The sequence below is a fragment of the Gigantopelta aegis genome, chromosome 5, assembly GCF_016097555.1.
Source record: "Gigantopelta aegis isolate Gae_Host chromosome 5, Gae_host_genome, whole genome shotgun sequence".
In the NCBI taxonomy this organism is placed as follows: domain Eukaryota; kingdom Metazoa; phylum Mollusca; class Gastropoda; order Neomphalida; family Peltospiridae; genus Gigantopelta; species Gigantopelta aegis.
Window position 1 is genome coordinate 3982151 of NC_054703.1, and position 25666 is coordinate 4007816.

Sequence of the window (25666 nt, forward strand, 5' to 3'; positions counted from 1 at the left end):
ACATATCTGTGCCGCTATTGTTGTGAATGGTATTCATAATCCATTCCGAACAATTGTAAATAATTTTGAGTGTATAAATTGTGTTAATTACGAATCAATTCATTTGAAAATTGGTATTTTACAAACTATTCACTGCCTGTCAGTATTGACATCGATTAGCGGTGGGTGTTGGTAAAACGCAGACCTGACCAGAACGCTTGACAAACTGAATTTTTCCTTTTACAAAAATATTAAACAAAGTATTTGTCAACTGTGAATAGTTAAAAAACATTTATTTGTTCATGTAGTGGCCTTAAGAATTGAAAATGACGAACCGCATATGCGCGATACGATACATTTTGCAAACGCATGCATGGGCGTACATAGGATTTTGAAAACGGGGATTCCAATACATAGGATTTTGAAAAGGGGGGTTCCAAAATAGATTGCAGAGATATTGGGCATATATTTCTATGTTGAGTAAATATAATAATGTCAGATATCAATGTCAGATATATTAAATTTAAAAAAAAGCGATTTCAGGGGGGGGTCGGTCGAACCCATCGAACCCCCCCCCCCCCCCCCCCCCATGTACGCCCATGGCATGCGCCTGAACGCAGTTAGAAACTTTCCTGTTTATTGGAGGGTGCTTCACTTTTGTTTACTATAATGGATGTGTTTTACGTCCACATTGTTGATTTTTTACGTTAATTGATTGCAATTTATTTTGTTAAATGTATCGTAGCTGAAAATTGTAGAATAGTGTTTCTGTAAATATTGTATTCGTGTTTTTGTCGTTAGGTGAACGCAGTCTGGGACGTCGATGGTAGTTATTGACCAGGTATTTCCTTCAATAAAGACAGTGATTGGACAGAGAATGTGTCCCTGTTTATGTTAAACTGTCTACGGTAATGGTATTTCCTTCAGTAAAGACAGTGATTGGACAGAGGATGTGTCCCTGTTTATGTCAATCTGTCTACGGTAATGGTACTTCCTTCAGTAAAGACAGTGATTGGACAGAGAATGTGTCTCTGTTTATGTTAAACTGTCTACGGTAATGGTATTTCCTTCAATAAAGACAGTGATTGGACAGAGGATGTGTCCCTGTTTATGTTAATCTGTCCACGGTAATGGTATTTCCTTCAATAAAGACAGTGATTGGACAGAGAATGTGTCTCTGTTTATGTTAATCTGTCTACGGTAATGGTATTTCCTTCAATAAAGACAGTGATTGGACAGAGAATGTGTCCCTGTTTATGTTAATCTGTCTACGGTAATGGTATATCTACACTAAATTTGTGCACAATCAATGTTTAACTTTTATCGTCTTATTTCTTTTTCAGAAATCATTTCACCCAAGTTTCAATTTGTTATATGGAGAAAACAAATATCATGTTACGTATCACATCGTGTGTTATGTATCGTGACACCCCAACAACAGGGCCGTACCCTGATCAAAATCCCCACTGCGCGTGCTGTAACCTCGCCGTGGTGCAGGGGTGTAACATTTTCTTTGAGAATGGCCAATACAGCACAAAATTGAAATTTTGAGTAAAATTCAGTATCTATCTGTGGTATTTGTGTTTTTGCACAGTTCTTTACACTGTGATTTTATTTAAATCTTAAATGTTTGTATTGATGTTGATCATCACTTTATTTGTTTGCATTGCCATAGTTTGACACCCAATAGCCGATGTATTTTTCGTGCTGGGGTGTCGTTAAACATTAATTCATTCATCAAAATCCGTGTGTGTGTGTGTGGGGGGGGGGGGGGGGCACTACTATTTATAAACAAATAAAACACTATACAGATTAAACCCTGAGATGTGTATGCTATTTTCTGGAGTAAAAACTAAAAAAGTGATATTCTCAGTGGGGGACCCCCCCCCCCCCCCCCCCCCCCCCCCCCCCCGAGGGTACGGCCCTGAACAATTTATCTTATTACAACATCTTGTTTTATATTTTATCTTATATCTCATCTCATCTTATTGCTTGCTTTGGCTTAGCGTTGCCTTTTAGCTTGAATTGGCGTCTTGTCTTGTCTTGGCTTGGCTTGGCTTGGCTTGTCTTGGCTTGGCTTGGCTTGGCTTGTCTTGTTCTTGGCTTGGCTTGGCTTGGCTTTTAGCTTGGCTTGGCTTTAGCTTGGCTTAGAGCTATGGCTTGGAGCTTAGAGCTTTTGGAGCTTAGAGCTATGTTCCCTCCTTATTTGTTGTTAGCGTGAAGCTTAGAGCTATGTCGCACAGAATGCAGAGCTGAACAGGTGCAGTGTTGGAAGCTTAGAGCTATGTCGCACAGAATGCAGAGCTGAACAGGTGCAGTGTTGGAAGCTTAGAGCTATGTCGCACAGAATGCAGAACTGAACAGGTGCAGTGTTGGAAGCTTTGGAAAGGTTTGCTGTAAACAACTGGGATAAGTATGTTTTGGGTTACTTGTAAATGTTCAATGTTACATTATTAAACTCGGAGTTGCATTATGTTGTAAGTATATTTTATGTAATTTGTATATCATGAAAACTGTTGTAAATTTGAGACGTCTACTTTTGGAACAGTTTTATGGGTAAACTATACTATCGATGTGAATTGTTGAGACATGCTAGTATAGATAGTAGGGGAATATAGCAGTTTGGTCATTTTATTGTTTAAAGGTATAAGTAATTATACTGATTGGAATTTGTATAAAATGTTGTATGTTATATATGCAGCAACAATGAATTTAATGTTACTGGAAATATATATTGCATATTGTATTGTGAACGGCACAGAAAGGTCATTATGGCCGCAGTTCAGTCAGCCATACTCAGTGTGGCATATGCTGATCATTGTATTGGTTATTATGGGTTTTTTTATTAATAGGTCGTTTTGTGGGTTTGAGCGGGTGACGTACATAGTGTGAGGGTTACCAGTAGCGTTTGGTGTCGTCGCGTGTTGGAGATGGATGACAGACTAACGAGTGGGTCTATGGTGTCGCCGCATCTTGGAGATGGATGACAGACTAACGAGTGGGTCTATGGTGTCGCCGCATCTTGGAGATGGATGACAGACTAACGAGTGGGTCTATGGTGTCGCCGCATCTTGGAGATGGATGACAGACTAACGAGTGGGTCTATGGTGTCGCCGCATCTTGGAGATGGATGACAGACTAACGAGTGGGTCTATGGTGTCGCCGCATCTTGGAGATGGATGACAGACTAACGAGTGGGTCTATGGTGTCGCCGCATCTTGGAGATGGATGACAGACTATCGAGTGGGTCTATGGTGTCGTCGCATCTTGGAGATGGATGACAGACTAACGAGTGGGTCTATGGTGTCGCCGCATCTTGGAGATGGATGACAGACTAACGAGTGGGTCTATGGTGTCGCCGCATCTTGGAGATGGATGACAGACTAACGAGTGGGTCTATGGTGTCGCCGCATCTTGGAGATGGATGACAGACTAACGAGTGGGTCTATGGTGTCGCCGCATCTTGGAGATGGATGACAGACTAACGAGTGGGTCTACGGTGTCAACCTTGATGAGGTTTCAAGGGTGGAGCCATTTTGCTGATTTCAAGGGCAGAGTGACCATGATGGTGGTTCCACGAGTTGAACGACCTTGCTGATGGTTTTAAGGGCTGAGCTACTTTTGTAAAGACCTCGACTTGATGTTTCAAGTGTTTAAGTGAAGACATTCTGTGCTGTAGTAACTTTCAAGACTGGTGTGATTGAAGCTGAACTGTATGTAGTATTTGCCAATGCTTCATATTAAATTCCCAGAGAACACTATTACAATTTACTTTAAAGCTTAAATTTGCCTTGTGATCACATATTTGTATTTTTTTAGAAATACATATACATTTAATTACATTTTGTTTTGTTATTTCTGTTGGGGAATAACGGGATTCAGTGTCCTCGGTCACTCGTGACGTGACAGTTTATTTCAGGGAGAAGTGTTGTCATCCATATTATTATCTATGTATGTCAATGACTTTGAGATGCAAATACTATCCGATAATTGTCCTTGTGGTGAAACAATGTACTGGGGTGTTATCAGACAAACATTCCTTTCCTTTCTACTCTCACACTCTAGACCAGATGTCACAATTGCCCTGTGTTAATGGTTTATTAAACAATGTGCTGGGGTGTTGTCAGACACACCTTCCTTTCCTTTCTACTCTCACACTCTAGACCAGATGTCACAATTGGCCTGTGTTAATGGTTTATTAAACAATGTGCTGGGGTGTTATCAGACAAACATTCCTTTCCTTTCTACTCTCACACTCTAGACCAGATGTCACAATTGCCCTGTGTTAATGGTTTATTAAACAATGTGCTGGGGTGTTATCAGACAAACATTCCTTTCCTTTCTACTCTCACACTCTAGACCAGATGTCACAATTGGCCTGTGTTAATGGTTTATAAACAATGTGCTGGGGTGTTGTCAGACACACATTCTTTTCCTTTCTACTCTCACACTCTAGACCAGATGTCACAATTGCCCTGTGTTAAAGGCATATTGTCACAGACACGTTTAATATACAGCCACTAATATTCTAAACAAGAAAATATATTTAATATGTAAGTTTAATCGTAGAAATATTTTATTAGTCGATAACATCTTAAAACATTACAGCAAACTCAGGAATGTCCCTTTAATAGTCTAACAAAGTATTACCTGAACAAAAATAATTCGATTTGTCCCTAAATGTACTTTATTCAACCATCTTCATAACCACCATACTCCATTTATTAATGATATTTTGTAAAAATAATTGAATTATGGCAATGGTCCATAATTCAAAAACTAAAATTGCCGAGAGGGTTGGCATTGATTTCACTCCAGCATGGTTCAGTTAAGGTGATGCGATAGCTAGATTTGGTTTCTAACAATTATTGTAATTTTTATTTATTATCCATTTTTAGAGAAATAAGGTCCTTAAATCCGTGACAGTATGCCTTTAATGGTTTATTAAACAATGTGCTGGGGTGCTGTTAGACAAACATTCCTTTCTAAAGAAGTAATCGACTGACAGTAAACACGTGTTAACAGCCACTGAGTAAACAACGCAACATGCTGCAGTCAGCGTAACATGAACGAAATGTAAACATTATGCTTTTAGTGGTCTCTGATGAAAACCGTACCAGCGGCGGATCCTGACACTTATATGGGGTGGTGGTGGAGTGTGGGTGGTGGTGGGGTGTGGGTGTGGGCTGACCACTTCGGAGAGAAATCAGACTTTTTATTGAAAGTTGTCGCTATTGGTAACCATACCAGTGGTAGATCCTGACTGTATTCTGTAATGGATGGTTGGCGGGGGATGTCATACATATCGGAGAGAAATCAGATTTTTACTTGTAGCTATTGGTAACCAACCATACAAGCGGCGGATCATGTATTCTTGAAGGGTGTGGCAACTTACGAGCCAAACCAGGCTTTTTACTCACAGCTTATTTGGTAACCATACTAGCGGGTAATCCGACGTGGTCGGTGGGAAGGGTTGGGTGGGGTGGGTGTGTATGGGGGGGGGGGGGGGGGTGTTGTGGTGGGGAGCTAACTCAGAAACCCGGAACCTAAGTTCGAGTCGGATAGACCAGTTAGCAAGAAAGCAAGTCATGTGATTCGGCTATTCGCGAATCTAGTCAAAGAACACTCGACACTACCGTAGTCGTACCGTACGGGCTCCCATTATTGTGTGTGTGTGTGTGTGTGTGTGTGTGTGTGTGTGTGTGTGTGTGTGTGTGTGTGTGTGCGAATCTAGTCAAAGAACAATCGACACTACCGTATTCGTACGGGCTCCCATTATTTCGTGTGTGTGTGGGGGGGGGGGGGGGGCGAATCTAGTCAAAGAACACTCGACACTACCGTAGTCGTACGGGCTCCCATTATTGTGTGTGTGTGTGTGGGGGGGGGGGGGGGGGGTTGCAGACTGGGTTTTGACCGAATTAAACGAAAATGTTCGAATCTGGATCGCAACATATATTCATATTAGCATTACTACCAAACAGCTAAATATAACGATTCACTACGCATTTTTACATGAATTACAGCTAAGTTTGATGGTAGAATAATGGAAATACACCATAAAAAAGGTCTCAGGTTAGCACATTTTGCCCGAATTTCTCTATACTTTTTGCCCCAATTTGATGTTTTGCTCCAGCACGGGAGGTTGGGGGGGGGGGGGGGGAATTGAGGTCAGCTTCCCCTATTTTCTCTTGTCTCGTACGCTTATGGATACTACCCCACTGTCCTGGACAGACAGCCCAGAGAGCTGAGGTTTGTTTCCAGGACAGCGTGCTTGAACCTTAAGTATAAACAACAAACAGTCAGTTCGAGGTATCAGTGTTCGTTATATCGAGACATTCGACAGTGTACGTGGGTAATAAAAACACGAGGTTGGTAAAACACCACATATTCTATTGAGTTTGGCTTTTCTAAGCTAGTCTGAGAGTGGCAGTCCTCCTATGGGTGGTGCAGGAGGGATGAAACATGTTACGTATCTCCTAGGAGAGTGGCGAGCACCTGATAGGGATGATGGAAGCAATCACGACTCGCCTTTCATCATTTCGACTCTGCCTGGTGCAGAGATACGATTTTGTTATGTGAATACGGTTTTGTCGTTAAATCGGGAAAACCTTTTCAAAGATTGGAATGTGAGACATTAACTTCAAGAGTACTTTTCTACCAACCAAAGGCGAAAAAAAGAACCCTCAGGAATTTGCGTGAGCTTTAAAGGGGCATTCCTGAGTTTGCTGCATTGTAAGATGTTTCCGACTAATAAAATATTTCTACGATTACATATTAAATATAGTTCTTGTTTCGAATATTAGTGTCTGTATATTCAATGTGTTTCTGGTCATCTTAATATTTGTAAGAAGCCCAATCTGAATTTTGTCTTCAAAAAATGAAAATTAACCTAGTACAAATATCCGAACGATCAGAAACACGTTTAGTATACAGCTACTAATATTCTAAACAAGAAAATATATTTAATATGTAAGTTTAATCGTAGAAATATTTTATTAGTCGATAACATCTTAGAACATTGCAGCAAACTCAGGAATATCCCTTTAACATTAAAAAAAATCTAAGATAATATAGATGTTTATTACTTTGCCCTGTAGATCAAACAAAGAATTACTTATGCCATAAAACTATACACTATAATGTCATATCTATCTATCTATCTATCTATCTATCTATCTATATATATATATATATATATATATATATATATATATATATATATATATATATATATATATATATATATACATGTATATATGTATGTATATCTATATCTATATCTATATCTATATATATATATATATATATATATATATATTCATGTATATATATATATATATATAGATAGATATATATGACATTATAGTGTATAGTTTTATGGCATAAGTATATATCGTCGCGTGAGAGCTAAAAGGTCGTAAGTGGCAGATACGACCTAAAACGTCTTTTTGCATATTTGGAATCGCCATCCCCGATTACATATTGTCACAAAAAATCGTAGCTGTGTCCCTAATATCATCGCTTATACTGAAGGATTTAAATGGTCGTAAGTGAATCACAGATACCAATTTGCACGAAAATAGACGTAACTGACACGTACGACTTTCCTCCGATTTCCTTGCTGTCCATTATGTGAACACGACTGGTCGTATGTGGTAGATACACCCATTTTAAATACAGTTCGTTATACAACTATGTCTGACATAGGTCGTATGTGCCAAATACGATCCATATGCATTCATTGTTATCGGTTTGTGATAGAAATTACAGATGCGAAGTACAATAGAGCGTACATTATGTCAATATTTTTATGTGCTTGAATCCTAAAAATATTATAACTTTTGTCGGTGTGAGAGCCCGGTCTAATATGGGAAAAAAATTGATACTGCATGCAACGAACCATTTGGCAACAGACGAGAATCGTGTCTGTATATATAAATAGGAATTGCAGTAACATTAATGTTGGTATGGTTTGCAATTTTATGTGCACCATAATAATAATAATAAACATGTTTTGGTGAATTGTCTTGAAAAACAAATATCTATTTTGAAGTTTTTTCAATCGAAGCAAAGTTTCCAACATAATTTGTATCCGTAGAAACAATTTGAATTCATAATAATGTTGTATGTGGCATATACGACCAAAGTGCAAGCATAATTACACTGAAATTGGATGTATTTAATTGTATGTTACGGTGATCAAGTTCCGTCTGTCAGCTGCCTTTGAAGATCTATAGGATTGCCTTAATGTAGGCATTATGGATTAACAATATTGCACATACAAACGCAATTGTAAGTTATCCAGGACAAAGTCCAGTAACAGAAGATAGTGTAATCAGACGTAAAGTGTAAAGGCGAATAAAGTGAATGTGGTCTCAACATAAACGACAGCAAGATCTATGAATTTTTATTAACTTTACAATTAACGAATATTTGCAACAGAATGTTGAACCCGAACATGACACAACACAGCACGCACAACAGAACATGAACATGACATATCACACAACAGGACCGGAATATGACATCGCTCACACAACAGGACATGAACATGACATAGCTCACACAACAGGACCTGAACATGACATAGCTCACACAACAGGACCTGAACATGGCATAGCTCACATAACAGGACCTGAACATGACATAGCTCACATAACAGGACCTGAACATGGCATAGCTCACATAACAGGACCTGAACATGGCATAGCTCACATAACAGGACCTGAACATGACATAGCTCACACAACAGGACATGAACATGACATAGCTCACATAACAGGACCTGAACATGATATATAGCATACACAACAGAACTTGGCACATCAATGACAAGAAGACCTGAACATAACAGCAAATAGCTAAACATGAGAAAATAATCACCATACAAAATGAACGAGACATAGCACTGGCGAAAGTTTATTTGTTTGTTTTGTTTAATGACATCACTAGAGCACATTGATTAATTAATCATCGGCTATTAGATGTCAAACATTTGGTAATTGTGACTCGTAGTCATCAGAGGAAACCCACTACATGTTTCCTAATGCAGCATGGTATCTTTTGTATGCACTTCCCCACAGACAGGACAGCGCATACCACGGCCCTTATCCAGTCACTTGCGACAAAACCTGAACATGACATAGCACTCACAAGAAAACCTGCATATGACGTGGCACACACAAAAGAACCTGAACGTGGCATAGTACACACAACAGAACCTGAAGAACATGACATAACACACATATAACATACCATGATCATGACGTAGCACACACAAGAGAACTTGAACATGACATATCACTCACAACAGACCCAGAAAATAATTTAGCACATGCAACAGAAACCGGAGGATTGATCACTTAACACTCAATAAAACACTGCACATAACATAGTCTGGATATATCACTGAACACACATCATACATAACCTGGAGAGATCTCTGAACACAGTAGAACCTGGAGAGACCACTGGACACACAATAGAACCTGGAGGGATCACTGAACATACAACAGAACCTGGAGAGATCACTGAACACACAACAGAACCTGGAGAGATCACTGGACACACAACATAACCTGGAGAGATCACTGAACACACAATAGAACTTGGAGAGATCACTGGACACACAACGGAACCTGGAGAGATCACCGAACACGCAGTATAACCTGGAGAGCTCACTGGACACACAACAGAACCCGGAGAGATCAACAAATACACAACAAAACCAGGAATGTGCACTGAACACACAACATAACCCGGAGAGTACACCCAACGCACAGCAGAAGCTGTAGGGGTTACTGTTCACTCAATATAACATGGAGAGGATCCTGCATACTCAACAGGTGGACATGGTATAGTGTTCACTACTTCTGGATTTTATATTCAGTACACACCCTCATTGGAAATGTAAACCCTATATCCTTTGAATGAGCTTCACTTGAACCCGGTGTATCCCAAGCCAATAGGCTGCTAAACATAGTTTCTTCATTAAGGATACCAGCTTCAGTTTGCTTAACTATTCCGGTTTGTCTGTTGCACTAACTGATAAACCAGGTATTCTTGAAACTAGCGAAGTACACCCTGAGGTAGCAGAACTAGGAACTATCTGCAAAAGGACTCCCATGGCTCAAAGAACACGGAAAGAACACTGCACACAAAATGACATCAGCTTTTCTGATGACTCACCAGGAACGAACACTTGCCTAGAAAAAGAGGTTTTGTGTGGACAAGTTGTCTGATTCTGATGCACCACCATCAAACAACCAACATGGAGCACTACCATCACAGTGTTTCTGCCAGATAGAAATTCTTGGGTATGGCTCTATGGAATTGAATGCAACCACAGTCAACAGGGGTATGGTGGGTCCTCCCTTAGAAAGAAAATGGTTTACGTTTAGGGTTAGGATTAAGAAAATCATACAGTAATGATAAGAGTAATTAATTTTGTCAAAAAGTTCTATTCTGCAAAAATATTTGGGTATGGCACCATACCTTTTTACCCTCTGGCAAAACCCCTGCACCAGACTTAGGCAAAATCAGGGGTGGGTCAAAGAAAACAAAGATTTCACGAGACAGAGTAGTTTGATTTTATTTATCGTATTATTATTAACAAAAGTAAAATAACTTTTTTTTCACGTAATATTTTGTTTAAGCGGTGATTTTATTAATACGTACTTCTACTTGTATTCCTTTTTGAATGTTTGCTTCTAAATATGTTCTATTTACAAGTTTTCTCTTTTTAAAAATAAATATGTGATTTGCAAACTGAAATGTTTTACAAGTGATTGTTCTTTCAGAATAAATATTCAAATTTACTTGATATACTGTCGGTCGTAAGTGACGCATTTAATCCATCATGAGTCAATAATTGTCGTAACTACAACTATTTAAGCAAATAACTAAAACACCTAATATGATATAAATACCGCAAATGTACAAAGAAATCGTAAATATGTTCAGCTTTCATTGTCATTAAAAGAAATTCGACATCTTAACTACTGATCAAGAAAAACAGTGTTCCTTCATTATCTCGGCTTTTTAAAAATGAATTTTTATGCACTTACGTCCTTCTGGCTCTCACGCGACGATATATATATTACGTGTGTGTGTGTGTGTGTGTGTGTGTGGTGTGTGTGTGTGTGTGTGTGTGTGTTATATCTATATCTGTATCTATATCTATATCTATATCTGTATCTATATCTATATCTATATTTTTATATATATATATACGTGTATATATATATATATATATATATATATATATATATATATATATATATATATATATATATATACACACACACACACACACACGTACTATATCTACATATGAAATATTAGTTAATACCATACATCTATTCAGTATACCGTAACACGTCTAAAAATGAAATATTGGTTAATACCATAAAACTACACTTCAATGCCACCCTGTCACTTATTTTCGTGTTTCAAGCACGCTGTCCTGGGCGCGCACACACACAGACACACACACGCGCACACACACACACACACACTCAAACACACAGACAGACGCACACAGACACACACACACACTCACACACATACAGACAGACAGATACACACACAGCCATACATACACATACACACACAGACACACACACGCACGCACACACGCACACACACACACACACACACACACACACACACACACACACACACACAGCTAAGTGGACCGTCTGTCCAGAACAGTGTAAGTGGTTAGCTGTTAATGGTTAGTAAGAAAGAAGACTTACTCCTCGCTTACCTCGCTCTGGCCGGTTCCGGTGTAATAGCCCAAAATATACCCCCCGCCAAACTATACCCGGGGTATACACTGGACTAGCCCAGAATATGCCCCGGGGTATAAAACAGGCTAGCCCAGAATATACCTGTGTAGTCTGTATTTCAATGTCCAGAGGTTGTTTTCCATCATAATTTATATTTTTTGAGCTAGAATTCTTTTTGAAATATCTTCTAAAATGACTAATCTGTGATAGTTTTATCTTTAAGAAAGCAATAGTTACTTTTCTTTTGAAGCATTTATTATTATTATTTATTTATTTATTTATTTTGCATACAGGTTAGTAATAAAAAATTAGGGTTAGAGTTAGGGGTATAAAACAGGCTAAGCCCACTTTAACCCCGTGTATAGTTTGGCGGGGGGTATATTTTGGGCTGTTACACCGGAACCGGGAGGCGAACCCAGTACCTACCGGCCTTAAATCCACTAGGTTAACCACTACAGCACCGAGGCCGGCACCGCCCGTTGTTCTCCCTCGATCAGTGTGTTGGATATTTCGCCCGCGCGTGCTCAATGAATGGAATCTGATGCCTGAGACTTCACTTCTGCCATTGTCAACATCCTCGTCAAGAAGGTTGAGACACGCGAGTCTAGAAAGAATTTCTCCCATGGGCGGATCCAGGAAATATTTTTAGGGGGGGACCAAAAAAGAAGGGCACATTGACTCGTCAAAAGGGCACCTTACTACAAGTTTTGATATTTACAATTAATATGAATTCCTACAGTTCTACGTCATAATATACTAGCAATAATGAAGTAAATTGGCGTCACTCGCGTTAGAACCTCAATGGGGCCCCATTGAGACTCAATAACACAGACACATATCTGCAAGCTTGCGCATGTACACGAAAATCTTGATTTCATTTATCTACAATATAATTATTGTTTACTTAAAAAAAAAAAAATTCTACAAACAAAAAGGGCACTTGGACATTTTGAGGGCACTTGAACAATTTTTTGGGGGGACGCGTCCCCCCGGTCCCCCCCCCCCCCTTGGATCCGCCCATGTCTCCGGTCTCCGCTACCCGCTAACACGACGTCACGATCTCGCCATACAGGCGGAAATATGAGAAGATACAAACACAATAAATGAGAAACACGTTGAGCATGTGAAAGTTATTTTTATCCTCGTATATAACACAGGTACAGACGGCCACACCTCACTCCACGCCCCGACTCGCGGGATGTTACTTTCTACACACACTGCAGTAGTACGCGGCTAGGATCAGTCATCGATACGTCGTTGGAAAGGACGCAAGGAAAGGTAAATTTATTTCGAGAGTCCTCTAGCCTTTCTTTATATACTAAGACAAACTAGTTTAGCAATTTGATGCCAGAGGCGGATCTAGGGTGTCCAAGGGCCCGCCACCCCCCACCCCCCACCCCCTAAATTTTCCGATAGTTATAATTTTATTATATATTAATTTTCAATTTTTTTTACGATCCACCTCCAAACCTCCCCCAAAGTTCCCTTGGCATTCCACCTCATGTCACTGGGGCCCCCCTAAATGGATTTTCTTGATCCGCCACTGGATGCTATTTCATTGCAGTTTAGAGGGCGCGACGTAGCCCAGTGGTAAAGCGTTCGCTTGATACGCGGCCAGTTTAGGATCGATCCTGTCTATGGGATGGTGCATGTAAAAGATCCCTTGCTGCTAATCCAAAAGAGTAGCCCACGAAGTGGCTATAGCGGATTTCCTCCCTCGATATCTTTGTGGTCCTTAAAGGAGCTCAATCACGGATTTAGTGGGCCATGTTTCTCTAAATATGCATTATAAATGAAACTTACATTCATTTGGAATACCAAACCTAGTTATTGTATGATCCAAAACATTTTAACTGAACTACGATCGAGGGAATTCCACGACACGCTTCATTTTTAAAATTTGGAAGTCTTATTGTAAAAAGTCATAAAAATACGGAAAAACAGATTCGTAGTGATGAGGCTATATATACGACAACCGTATAATGTATTTGTGGATTTTATATAAACGATCGCCATGTATAGAGACTTGGTAAATGAGGGCCGGCTATATACATGACAAATAATAACAAATATATTATTTCATGACGAAAATAACCGCGAATACGCTGAAATAAAATAATAAACAGTCGGAACATGAACTCACCATTTATTATTATTATTATTATTATTATTATTATTAGGCGCGTGTGCAAATTATTTTGACTGGCTCGCAAAGTGGTATTTCGGTTTTAATGTATAACGTAAAAAAACCCAGTGTACTGTTGCATGTTTTGTCGTCCAAAGGTTGGCTAATTATTACTTAACCCAGTTGAATCCAGTTCTACGTGCAGGGACAAGTTCAGCCTGCCGTTTGTGCGTGTGTGCACGCACGTTAATCTAGCATTTTTATAGCCAAAACTCCAGATAAAACACCGCCCCTCCACCCCAAAAAGGTAGTAGTAGGCTAATAATAATAATAGTAGTAGTAGTAGTAGTAATAGTAGTAGTAGTAGTAGTAGTAGTAGTAGTAGTAGTAGTAGTAGTAGTAGTAGTAGTAGTAGTAGTAGTAATAATTGTGTATTATTATTATTATTACATTATTATAACGTTGGTAAAATCACGTCGCGGTGGGGTGGGGTGGGTGGGGGCGGTTGTTACAGAAACGTTACATAAATTTAGAGGGGGACTCGGGAGTGGTCTAAGCTATACTAGTAGCCTATAAAAAAATGTATTTTGAGTTTTATTGCCCCTTGCAATGTTGAGCATTTGAAATGTGACTAAATACAGCGAAATAACCTTTTAGTCATATTAATTTACGGTAAAATTAACTTTTTTACAAAATATATGTAAGCAGCCTAAAACTAGCAATCAGTGAAACATTATTACGTTTAAGCCCTGTTGTTAGTTTGTGTACTGTCCTTAGTTAGTTTCTCTTTCAGTTAATCTACCTCAGCCGCTGATAATTTGTAATTGTTATTTTTATTTATTTATTTATTCATCCATCATCATCATCATTATCATCATCATTATCATCATCATCATCATTATCATCATCATCATCATCATTATCATTATTATTATTATTATTATTATTGTTATTATTATTATATTTTTATTATTTATTTATTTATTATAATTAATTTTGTGTTAGTACTGTAGGGACAATATGACGCTATTCATATATCTATGGAAAACGTAAACAAAAGGGTCCACTAAATTCATATACTCCCCCATCCCGTCCCCTGTTCAGAAAATGCACTGTTAATACAGTACTTAGTATGTATTCCTCCTGTTCCAGATGGTTCGGTAATGTGGATCAATCAAATACATGTACTTATTTACCGCCTACATGTATATACATTTTTGCTGTGAATATAGCCAGCCCTCGTTAGTGGAGGCTATAGACACGGCCTTCGTATATATAGTCACATCGTATATAAACACCGTCTAGTTCAGAGTATTCTTTACAAATGTAACAATTCCTATCCCAAGTCAGCTGTTATGGCATATTTTGTATAATAATGAATTTGACAAGGTGGAAAATGACGGTGTTTGTGATCCAGATGTTTAGAGTTTTTCGCGTACGACTAGCGATACATTTACCTATAAATGCAAAAGCCTAACTAGTAGGGATTGTCGACGTTTAATATGCTTCTGTTACTAAAATAAATTAATGTATAAGCTTATTATCATTCAGTACATGTTTTTATTAATTTTTAATAACTTATTTTCATTGTTTTTTTTTTTTTCTATTTACCCTACGTCGCAGAGGACGGTAAAGCGTTCTCGTTACACGAGGTTAATAAATCGTTTTGGCACTGCGGTTATTCGAGGAATGCCCGTCACGTGACTCAAAATAATACGTCACACCTCTGCTCTCCAAATAGCCGTTATTTTTCTCAGAAATTTGGACCGTACCCATAATTCAATTATTTTTTATAAAATATTAATAATAAGTGTGATATGGTGGTTATGTAGATGGTTCAGTAAAGTACTTTTAGGTACAAATCAAATGTATATATTGTCATGTAATATTTTGTTGGGTCAGTAATTAGGTCAACCATCCGTGACAGAGCGCGTTTAATCATATGTCTGACGCCACATAACCGTAAATAAAATGTGCTGAGTGCGTCGGTAAATAAAACATTTCTTTCTTTCTTTCCCTCAATACCTGTGTGGTCCTGAACCATATGCCCGACGCCATATAACCGTAAATAAAATGTGCTGAACCATATGCCCGACGCCATATAACCGTAAATAAAATGTGCTGAGTGCGTCGGTAAATAAAACATTTCTTTCTTTCTTTCCCTCAATACCTGTGTGGTCCTGAACCATATGCCCGACGCCATATAACCGTAAATAAAATGTGCTGAGTGCGTCGGTAAATAAAACATTTCTTTCTTTCTTTCCCTCAATACCTGTGTGGTCCTGAACCATATGCCCGACGCCATATAACCGTAAATAAAATGTGCTGAGTGCGTCGGTAAATAAAACATTTCTTTCTTTCTTTCCCTCAATACCTGTGTGGTCCTGAACCATATGCCCGACGCCATATAACCGTAAATAAAATGTGCTGAGTGCGTCGGTAAATAAAACATTTCTTTCTTTCTTTCCCTCAATACCTGTGTGGTCCTGAACCATATGCCCGACGCCATATAACCGTAAATAAAATGTGCTGAGTGCGTCGGTAAATAAAACATTTCTTTCTTTCTTTCCCTCAATACCTGTGTGGTCCTGAACCATATGCCCGACGCCATATAACCGTAAATAAAATGTGCTGAGTGCGTCGGTAAATAAAACATTTCTTTCTTTCTTTCCCTCAATACCTGTGTGGTCCTGAACCATATGCCCGACGCCATATAACCGTAAATAAAATGTGCTGAGTGCGTCGGTAAATAAAACATTTCTTTCTTTCTTTCCCTCAATACCTGTGTGGTCCTGAACCATATGCCCGACGCCATATAACCGTAAATAAAATGTGCTGAGTGCGTCGGTAAATAAAACATTTCTTTCTTTCTTTCCCTCAATACCTGTGTGGTCCTGAACCATATGCCCGACGCCATATAACCGTAAATAAAATGTGCTGAGTGCGTCGGTAAATAAAACATTTCTTTCTTTCTTTCCCTCAATACCTGTGTGGTCCTGAACCATATGCCCGACGCCATATAACCGTAAATAAAATGTGTTGAATGTGTTGTTAAATACAACATTTCTTTCTTTCTTTCCCTCAATACCTGTGTGGTCCTGAACCATATGCCCGACGCCATATAACCGTAAATAAAATGTGTTGAATGTGTTGTTAAATACAACATTTCTTTCTTTCTTTCCCTCAATACCTGTGTGGTCCTGAACCATATGCCCGACGCCATATAACCGTAAATAAAATGTGTTGAATGTGTTGTTAAATACAACATTTCCTTCCTTTCTTCCTTCCTTCATTGCAGTTTAAAAGTAAGCATGACGATAAAGTATCCATAACGTTAAACGTATATGTTTCCGTCTGATACAGACGAGGCAGGAACAATGACTGAATGTTTACCGACACCTCGGTACAAAACATACATCGGCTATTGGGTGTCAAACTATGGTAAATGGGGCAGGAAGAAACCCGGCAGGAAGAAACCTGACTCTCCTATTCGAGTCTGCCAGTTTTAGATAGGGATGTCGGGTTTCTTCTCGCAGCCTTTGTGCTAATCACTGACATATACGTTTACTTCTTTTCATTCCATTTCGTGCTTATATCCATGGACACACCTCAGCTATACGGGCTGTCCGTCCGGGACAGTGGGATAGCTGTTATTGGTTAGTGGTTAGTGAGAGAGAAGAGGATGTAGGCCTAGTGGTCTTACACCTACCCATTGAGTCGTTAAAGCTCTGGGTGGGAGCCGGTACTGGGCTGCGAATCATGTAACTACCAGCTTTATGTCCGATGGCTTAACCACGACATCAGGCCGGTAAGTTTAATGCTGTGAGTGAACTTTAAGGAGATCAAACTAACAATCTGTGACGTCAGATTTAGGCTAATGTGTGTGTTTTAGTCTCAATATTTGGCGAACGTTCGTTAAGACCCATTTGTAATAGAAACAGTGGACACCTACTTTTATTACAGAATGGGTCAATTCTTATTGGAAAATGGGTCGGAGTTTTAAATTACAAATTGGGTACATATTTATTACAAATGGGTCGTTTATTGCAAAATGGGCCTTAACACATGTGTGGATGTCTACAACTGACATTCTGTTACATAGAGTGCAGGCTAGCCACATACAAACACAACACGGCTAGAGACCACTCCACTAATATAAGGTGAGGGACACGTGCTGTCTGGCGTATGATTAAGTGGAGTTCTCATTATGCGCATACCATCGTACTGTCAGAACACACCTACATTGGAACAACATTAGTCTTATACGTTCCGATTTTTGTAGAAACGACAAAGTGTCTGTCTTCCACATTAGACTAAGTTAACAAAATTAATTTATCACTTAAACTGATTTTAATGCCATGTTGGACGTCTTTAAAAATTTAATTTAATGGAATTGGCTGTGTCTACAGGTCTGTTTATAGGAATTTATGGGACGGGGGGGGGGGGGTAGACTGTGGCGAGCGAAGTTTATAGCAGGTGGGGTGGTTAATCGTGCTCCTTTGGAAAATATATATTAAACAAAAAAACAAATTGATTCTGCAATCAGAGCCTTCGACCCCCAACCGCACCTCCCTCACCCATCCCCACCCCTGCACACGCGCCAGATCTACCATGTAGTTATTTTAAAATATAAAAGAACGTCCACGCCCTACGTCAACGTCTTAGGGTGTTACCTACCATACAATACCGTACCACACAATACCGGTTTTAGTGTTACTCGATATGTCGTCGGTAAAGAAACGGACAGGTAAGAAACATACGTAGTTGGGGGGTGGGGGGGTGGTAGGGACGAGGGAAGGGGAATTATTTGTGATTAAATATATTAAAGAAAAAAAGCAGAAAATCTACACATTAAAAAATTGTATTTCTACATATTGCTATAAATAGATGCTGTAGCACATCTCTCAGCGAATATGAGTCAACAAATATTTGTTGTGTTTATCTACACGTCTAGAGCATATTGATGTATTAATCATTGGCTATCGAATGTCAAACATTTTATGATTTTGAAAAATCCAATACATTTTTCCATTACCAGCAAGGAATCTATTATATGCACATACCACGGTCTTTGGTACACCAGTCAATTCTACACAGAATCCCGCAGTGGCGACCTGCGTTTAATGTTAAATTTTGACAGTAATTGTCAGTTAAAGTAGAATTGGCGTTGTCTTGTGCAAAGAGCATTTAAAGCGGTATATAGTCCTTCAAAGGATTTTTGACAGACAGAGAGAGAGAGAGAGAGAGAGAGAGAGAGAGAGAGAGAGAGAGAGAGAGAGAGAGAGAGAGAGAGAGAGAGAGAGAGGACAGACAGACAGACGGACAGTGACATGTAGGGAGAGAGCAAGAAATGTTGAAGGAATGTGTGTGTGTATGTGTGTGTGTGTGTGTGTGTGTGTGTCGAGGTTAACTATTACAAATTGTCCCGTTGCTGGGACTAGAACCTGTGGCACCAAATCGCCCGCAACTTGCAGACTGTTCACGATATATTCCGAGCTATCGAGACATTCATACAAAGGATGCTCTTTAACTCAATCACATCCATGGGGCCTACAATCTACGCGGTCGATCCCGCTTACATGCATGAAACAGTGGGCAGACCTGGCACTGGCTAGTATATATTGATGTATAAATATCTATATATCGTATGTATGTCGAGGTTTACTGTTACATACATAGATATTAACGCAGTGGCGCAGGGGATAATGAAGTCCTTTCTGGCCTCACAAATTGTCCCATGCCGTTGTCTGTGTGTGCCTGTGTGTGCCTGTGTGTATATATGTGTATGTTTATGTATATGTATATATGTGTGTGTGTGTGTGTGTGTGTGTGTGTGTGTGTCTGTGTGTGTGTGTGTCTCTCTCTCTCTCTCTCTCTCTCTCTCTCTCTCTCTCCTCTCTCTCTCTCTCTCTCTCTCTCTCTCTCTCTCTCTCTCTCTCTCTCTCTCTCTCTCTCTCTGTGTGTGTGTGTGTAAGAATATTACATGATGAAAGTTTCGTCCTCGTGCATTACACTGATATTACATTATTTTGATCACTATTCTATTTCAGATGTTTCCCGCCACCTTGGTCCTCATTCTGGCCGCCAGTGTACATGGAGGGACCAGTAAGTGTTTTATATTTATATTCCTTCTAATTTAGACGAGGCCAATCAGGTTTTAACTCCTAGTGGGGTGGGAATGGAGTTCCATACATAATATTGTATACATCTTCTTCGATTTTAATCAAATATTCCTCTTCTTTGTTCATGTCCTTCATGACCTGCCATAAGTTTGCAGCCATTGTAAGAAAAAGAAGGAAATGTTTTATTTAACAACGCACTCAACACATTTTATTTACGGTTATATGGCGTCAGACATATGGTTAAGGACCATACAGATATTGAAAGAAGAAACTCGCTGTCGCCACTTCATGGGCTACTCTTTTCGATTAGCAGCAAGTGATCTTTTATATGCACCATCCCACAGACAGGGTAGTACATACCACAAACTTTGATATGCCAGTCGTGGTGCACTGGCTGGAACGAGAAATAGTCCAATGGACCCACCGACAGGGATGAATCCCAGACCGACCGTCCATCGAGCGAGTGCTTTACCACTGGGCCCCACCATTGCAACTTTTTGGCAACTAAACTTACATATTTAAACGTGTTTTCTTATTTACAATATCAGTGTCTGTATATCCAAAGTATTTGCGGATGTTTGTAGCAGTCATTGTTTATTTTTGGCTCAATACGAAATTATTGCCATCTGAAATCTGATTTGGGTTACTACACATTTTCGAAAGACGACAAACATATTATGTTTACAGATATTGGTATTCTAAATAGGAAAATATCTTTAATCTGTAATTTTATTTGCAAACATGTTACAATGACAAAAGATTCCTATTAAATATTTCACAAAACTCTACACGAAATGCAGAATGTGGTTAGCCAAACATTCCTTTCTTTTCTTCTCTAAACACGTGGAAACTGTAAACGAAATGCTGAATGTGGTTAGCCAAACATTCCTTTCTTTTCTCTTTAAACATGTGGAAACTGTAAACGAAATGCTGAATGTTGTTATCCAGACATTCCTTTCTTTTTTGTCTAAACATGTGAAAACTCTACACGAAATGCTGAATGTGGTTATCCAAACATTCCTTTCTTTTTCTGTAAACATTTGAAAACGAGCGCACAAATTACTATATTATATTCCATTTAATATTTGATGTTTATCAAAGATTTCTCCTTTTTTCTCGTGTTCCTCGCCAGGTTTGAAGATTTCACAAAACTGTACCGGAAATGACGATTGTCCTCAACACTCCACGTGCCAACCTAGAGGTTGTGATGGCATCAAGTGTCTCTGTGACCCGGATTACGTTGCTAATGACGACGGGACGGAGTGCATGCCCGGTGAGACAAAGTGCTATGTTAGGTCAGGTCATAGGGTTTTACATGCATATTCAGAACAAGCTGTTATAGCGTACGCTTGTCATGGGCCATCTCCTCCGTCCAGTACAATGCTATGTTGTTACAGTGATCAATATAAATAATACAAAACTAGTTAATTAAAAGTTTACAGTTGTGGAATTTATACAAATAGTAAATAGGACAAAAATAGTTAATTACTAATTTACAATGGTAGAATATAGATAAATAGTAAACGTAAATAATATAAAAATGGTTAATTAATAGTTTATAATTTTGTAATTTAGATAATTTAGATAAATAGGAAATATAAATAAGACAAAAATAGTTAATTAATAATTTACAATTGTGGAATTTTGTTATATAAGAAATATAAATAATACAAAACTAGTTAATTAAAAGTTTATAATTGTAGAATTTAGATAAATAAGAAACATAAATAATACAAAACTAGTTAATTAAAAGTTTATAATTGTAGAATTTAGATAAATAAGAAACATAAATAATACAAAACTTGTTAATGAATAATTTATGATTATAGAATTTAGATAAATAGTAAGCATAAATAACACAAAATTACTTAATTATGTAGTGTTGTGGTTATGCCATTGAACATCTGGGTACCGGCTCACAGCCAGAGCGAGTTTTAATGACTTAGCCCAGATAATACATTACTAGGTAATTGACAGTTTACAATTATTGGGGAATTTAAAAAAAAGTAAATATAAATAATAAAAAAAAACTAGTTAATTAATAGTTTTGAAGTGTTGGTTTAAAAAAAATAGTAAATATAAATAATTAAAAACTAGACAATTTACAATTTACAATTGTGGAATTACGAAAAAGAGTAAATATGAACAATTTAAAAATAAGTCAAGTTATATAGACAATGGTGAAATTTCGAAAAATAGTAAATATGAACAATTTAAAAATAAGTCAAGTTATATATACAATTGAAAAATTTCGAAAAATAGTAAATTTGAATAATTTTTAAAAAGACAGTAGTTTAAAATATAGTTTACAATTGTGGAATTTCTAAAAATAGTAAAGAGGAATGAAAATAGAAAACCAGACCCGTTAATGGCGTGGATCAGGGATTTTAACATTTAATATAATATGTGTAGAGATTATTATACGAGCGTGTGTGTCGTACTGATTTTACTCATGTAATATATAGAGATTATTATACGAGCGTGTGTGTCGTACTGATTTTACTAATGTAATATATAGAGATTATTATACGAGCGTGTGTGTCGTACTGATTTTACTAATGTAATATATAGAGATTATTATACGAGCGTGTGTGTCATACTGATTTTACTAATGTAATATATAGAGATTATTATACGAGCGTGTGTGTCGTACTGATTTTACTAATGTAATATATAGAGATTATTATACGAGCGTGTGTGTCGTACTGATTTTACAAAACAAGTGTCAGAATGTTTGTATTAATCGAGCGAGAGCGAGGGTAATACATGAATCCTGACACGAGTTTCGTAAAAATCAGTACGATTCACACGCGAGTGTGATAATTTCTTAAATATTACTTTCATGAACAACTAGCTAGGAGGACAATGTAAAAATGTTTCAAACGTAACTAAAAAGAGACAACGAAACGACGTCATTTGTCGAAATGACGTCATTTTGATAACAGTTTACACTGGGGAAGCCGCATTAAGTTATGATGTCGCTTCACAAAATTACGCCATTTGTTGTGCACGTGAAATCATTATGACACACGTGGGTCATACTGTTATAGTTCCCTGAATATCTTGAACTATATCGATAATAAATATCGTTATGTGGCAAGGATAAGCAGGACTTTTCACCTTTTACAAAGGCAAAGTTAATTACTTCACCACCAATGGGAGGGAGGAGGGAGCAGTTGAAAATTCTGAGTTTGCCTTGAGTGCGAGATTTTAAGTTCTCCCGAACTGACCACTCAAATGAATATTGATTGGGTATAAAAACAAAAATAAATAAAAATGAATTAAAATAAATTAAAATATAATTAAAAATAATATTTATTCCACAAGCTAGTTTTTGAGCGACAGCTAACCACCTGTTCAGTTTGAGATATAGCCTAATTATAATAAATATGTCTATGTATTTCAGCTGTGCGTATCGGTGAGAGCTGCAACACAACAGTGAAATGCATCCCCAAAGACTCCTCATTTTGCAACTCGGCTGGGAGTGCTCCAAGTTGCGAGTGTAGTCCACCTTACAGGACGACCACGACGGAACCGAAGACCTGCAGACTGGCGTTTGAGGGACAAGCGATCGGCGAGACTTGTAACGATACCTCCGACTGTTTCCTGGATGCAGAGTGCGCTTCAAATAAAACATGCCAATGTCAGAGTGGAAAGCGAACGAGAACAGATCTGGAATTCTGGGCAGAACCTGATATGATGATAGACTGCATTTCTGATCATTATTCCGCATGTGAGCAAACGTTTACTGTCATACAACATAGTTATGTTTTATGATTGATAAAAATAATTTTAATTTTAATTTGGCTGTATGAAATCCGTAATCGATTATGGCGGGAAATGTTTTAAGCACAACACTAGTTCAAATTAAATGACAATAGTTTACTGACTAGATGAAACCGATTAGGACGACAAACCCGCTCACATGTATCACAGGATTGGAACTGTGCACAAAACATGTTGGTGCATGTAACATGTAAACGTTTCGCCTCCATGACAAATATCACTGGTTTCTTCATGTACTGATTACCTGCTGTTTGTTTGCAGGTTCTTGCAACAGTTCAGCTATAGAGTTTCCAGGTAATTCAGCTTCTCTCATACAACATTTTGAATTGACTAAAACTATCAACATGTTCTATGTATACACCCATCCCAAAAAACAACAACAAAATAACAACCCAATAACCCAAGAACAAAACATTCATACTGAAGTGATCAGTCGTGTCTTTCCGTCTGTCTGTCTGTCTGCCTTCCCCATCACCCTGTCTGTCTATGTGTGTATTTCCCTTTCTGTTTCTGTATGTCTTTGTCACATCTTACCTCTCTCAATCCCTCTGTATATCTTTTTCTGTCTTCTTCTTTCTATATCCCTTTGTCGGTATCTCCATTATTCTCTCTGTCTGTCTGTCTCTCTGTCTGTCTGTCTGTCTGTCTGTGTATGTGTGTGTGTGTGTGTCTCTCTCTCTCTCTCTCTCTCTCTCTCTCTCTCTCTCTCTCTCTCTCTCTCTCTCTCTCTCTCTCTCTCTCTCTCTCTCTCTCTCTCTCTCTCTCTCTCTCTCTCTCTTTGTATGTCTGTATTTTGAATTAATATTCTAACCATAATGTCTGTTTTAGCACCAAAGTCAGACGGAGAAAAGTGTACATATGACTGTGAATGTAACGGCACCGCGATCTGTCGAAGCAAGTCATGTTTTACTCTCAAAGATATGGGAGAGAACTGTACCGACAAAGTGGACTGTAAGAATTCTTCTGCAGAATGTGTGAACGGGGTCTGTTTCATCATGAGGGAGCTGGGGGAGAACTGTACAGACAAAGTCCAGTGTAAGAATTCTTCTGCAGAATGTGTGAATGGCGTCTGTTTCATCATGAGGGAGCTGGGGGAGAACTGTACAGACAAAGTCCAGTGTAAGAATTCTTCTGCAGAATGTCTGAACGGCGTCTGTTTCATCATGAGGGAGCTGGGGGAGAACTGTACAGACAAAGTCCAGTGTAATAATTCTTCTGCAGAATGTGTGAACGGCGTCTGTTTCATCATGAGGGAGCTGGGAGAGAACTGTACAGACAAAGTCCAGTGTAAGAATTCTTCTGCAGAATGTCTGAACGGCGTCTGTTTCATCATGAGGGAGCTGGGAGAGAACTGTACAGACAACGTCCAGTGTAAAAACGCCTCGGCAGAGTGTTACAAAGGAGTGTGCTTTGTTAAGAGAGATATCGGAGAACATTGTACAGAAAAAGGTGAATGTAAGGATACTTCGGCTGACTGCTATAAAGCGACATGTTTTATTAAGAAGAATCTAGGTGAAAATTGTACAGAAAAGAGTGAATGTAAGGATACTTCGGCAGATTGTTATAATGGAACATGTTTTATTAAGAAGAATCTAGGTGAAAATTGTACAGGAAAAGGTGAATGTAAGGATACTTCGGCTGACTGCTATAAAGGAACATGTTTTATTAAGAAGAATCTAGGTGAAAATTGTACAGAAAAGAGTGAATGTAAGGATACTTCGGCAAATTGCTATAATGGAACATGTTTTATTAAGAAGAATCTAGGTGAAAATTGTACAGAAAAAGGTGAATGTAAGGATACTTTAGCAGACTGCTATAACGGAACGTGTTTTATTAAGAAGAATCTAGGTGAAAATTGCACACAA

The 25666-nt window shown here is 38.4% G+C and overlaps 1 protein-coding gene across 1 annotated transcript in view; it reads left to right on the forward strand.

The window, feature by feature from the left end:
* Positions 1-25666, forward strand: part of LOC121373480 (fibrillin-2-like) — a 49620-nt gene that overhangs the window by 16930 nt on the left and 7024 nt on the right. The window contains exons 6-12 of the mRNA XM_041500147.1: positions 907-1033; positions 12926-13046; positions 19944-19998; positions 21148-21288; positions 23422-23748; positions 24063-24095; positions 24630-25250. Of these exons, the coding sequence (XP_041356081.1) occupies positions 907-1033; positions 12926-13046; positions 19944-19998; positions 21148-21288; positions 23422-23748; positions 24063-24095; positions 24630-25250 (1425 nt within the window). The remainder of the gene's footprint in view (positions 1-906; positions 1034-12925; positions 13047-19943; positions 19999-21147; positions 21289-23421; positions 23749-24062; positions 24096-24629; positions 25251-25666) is intronic.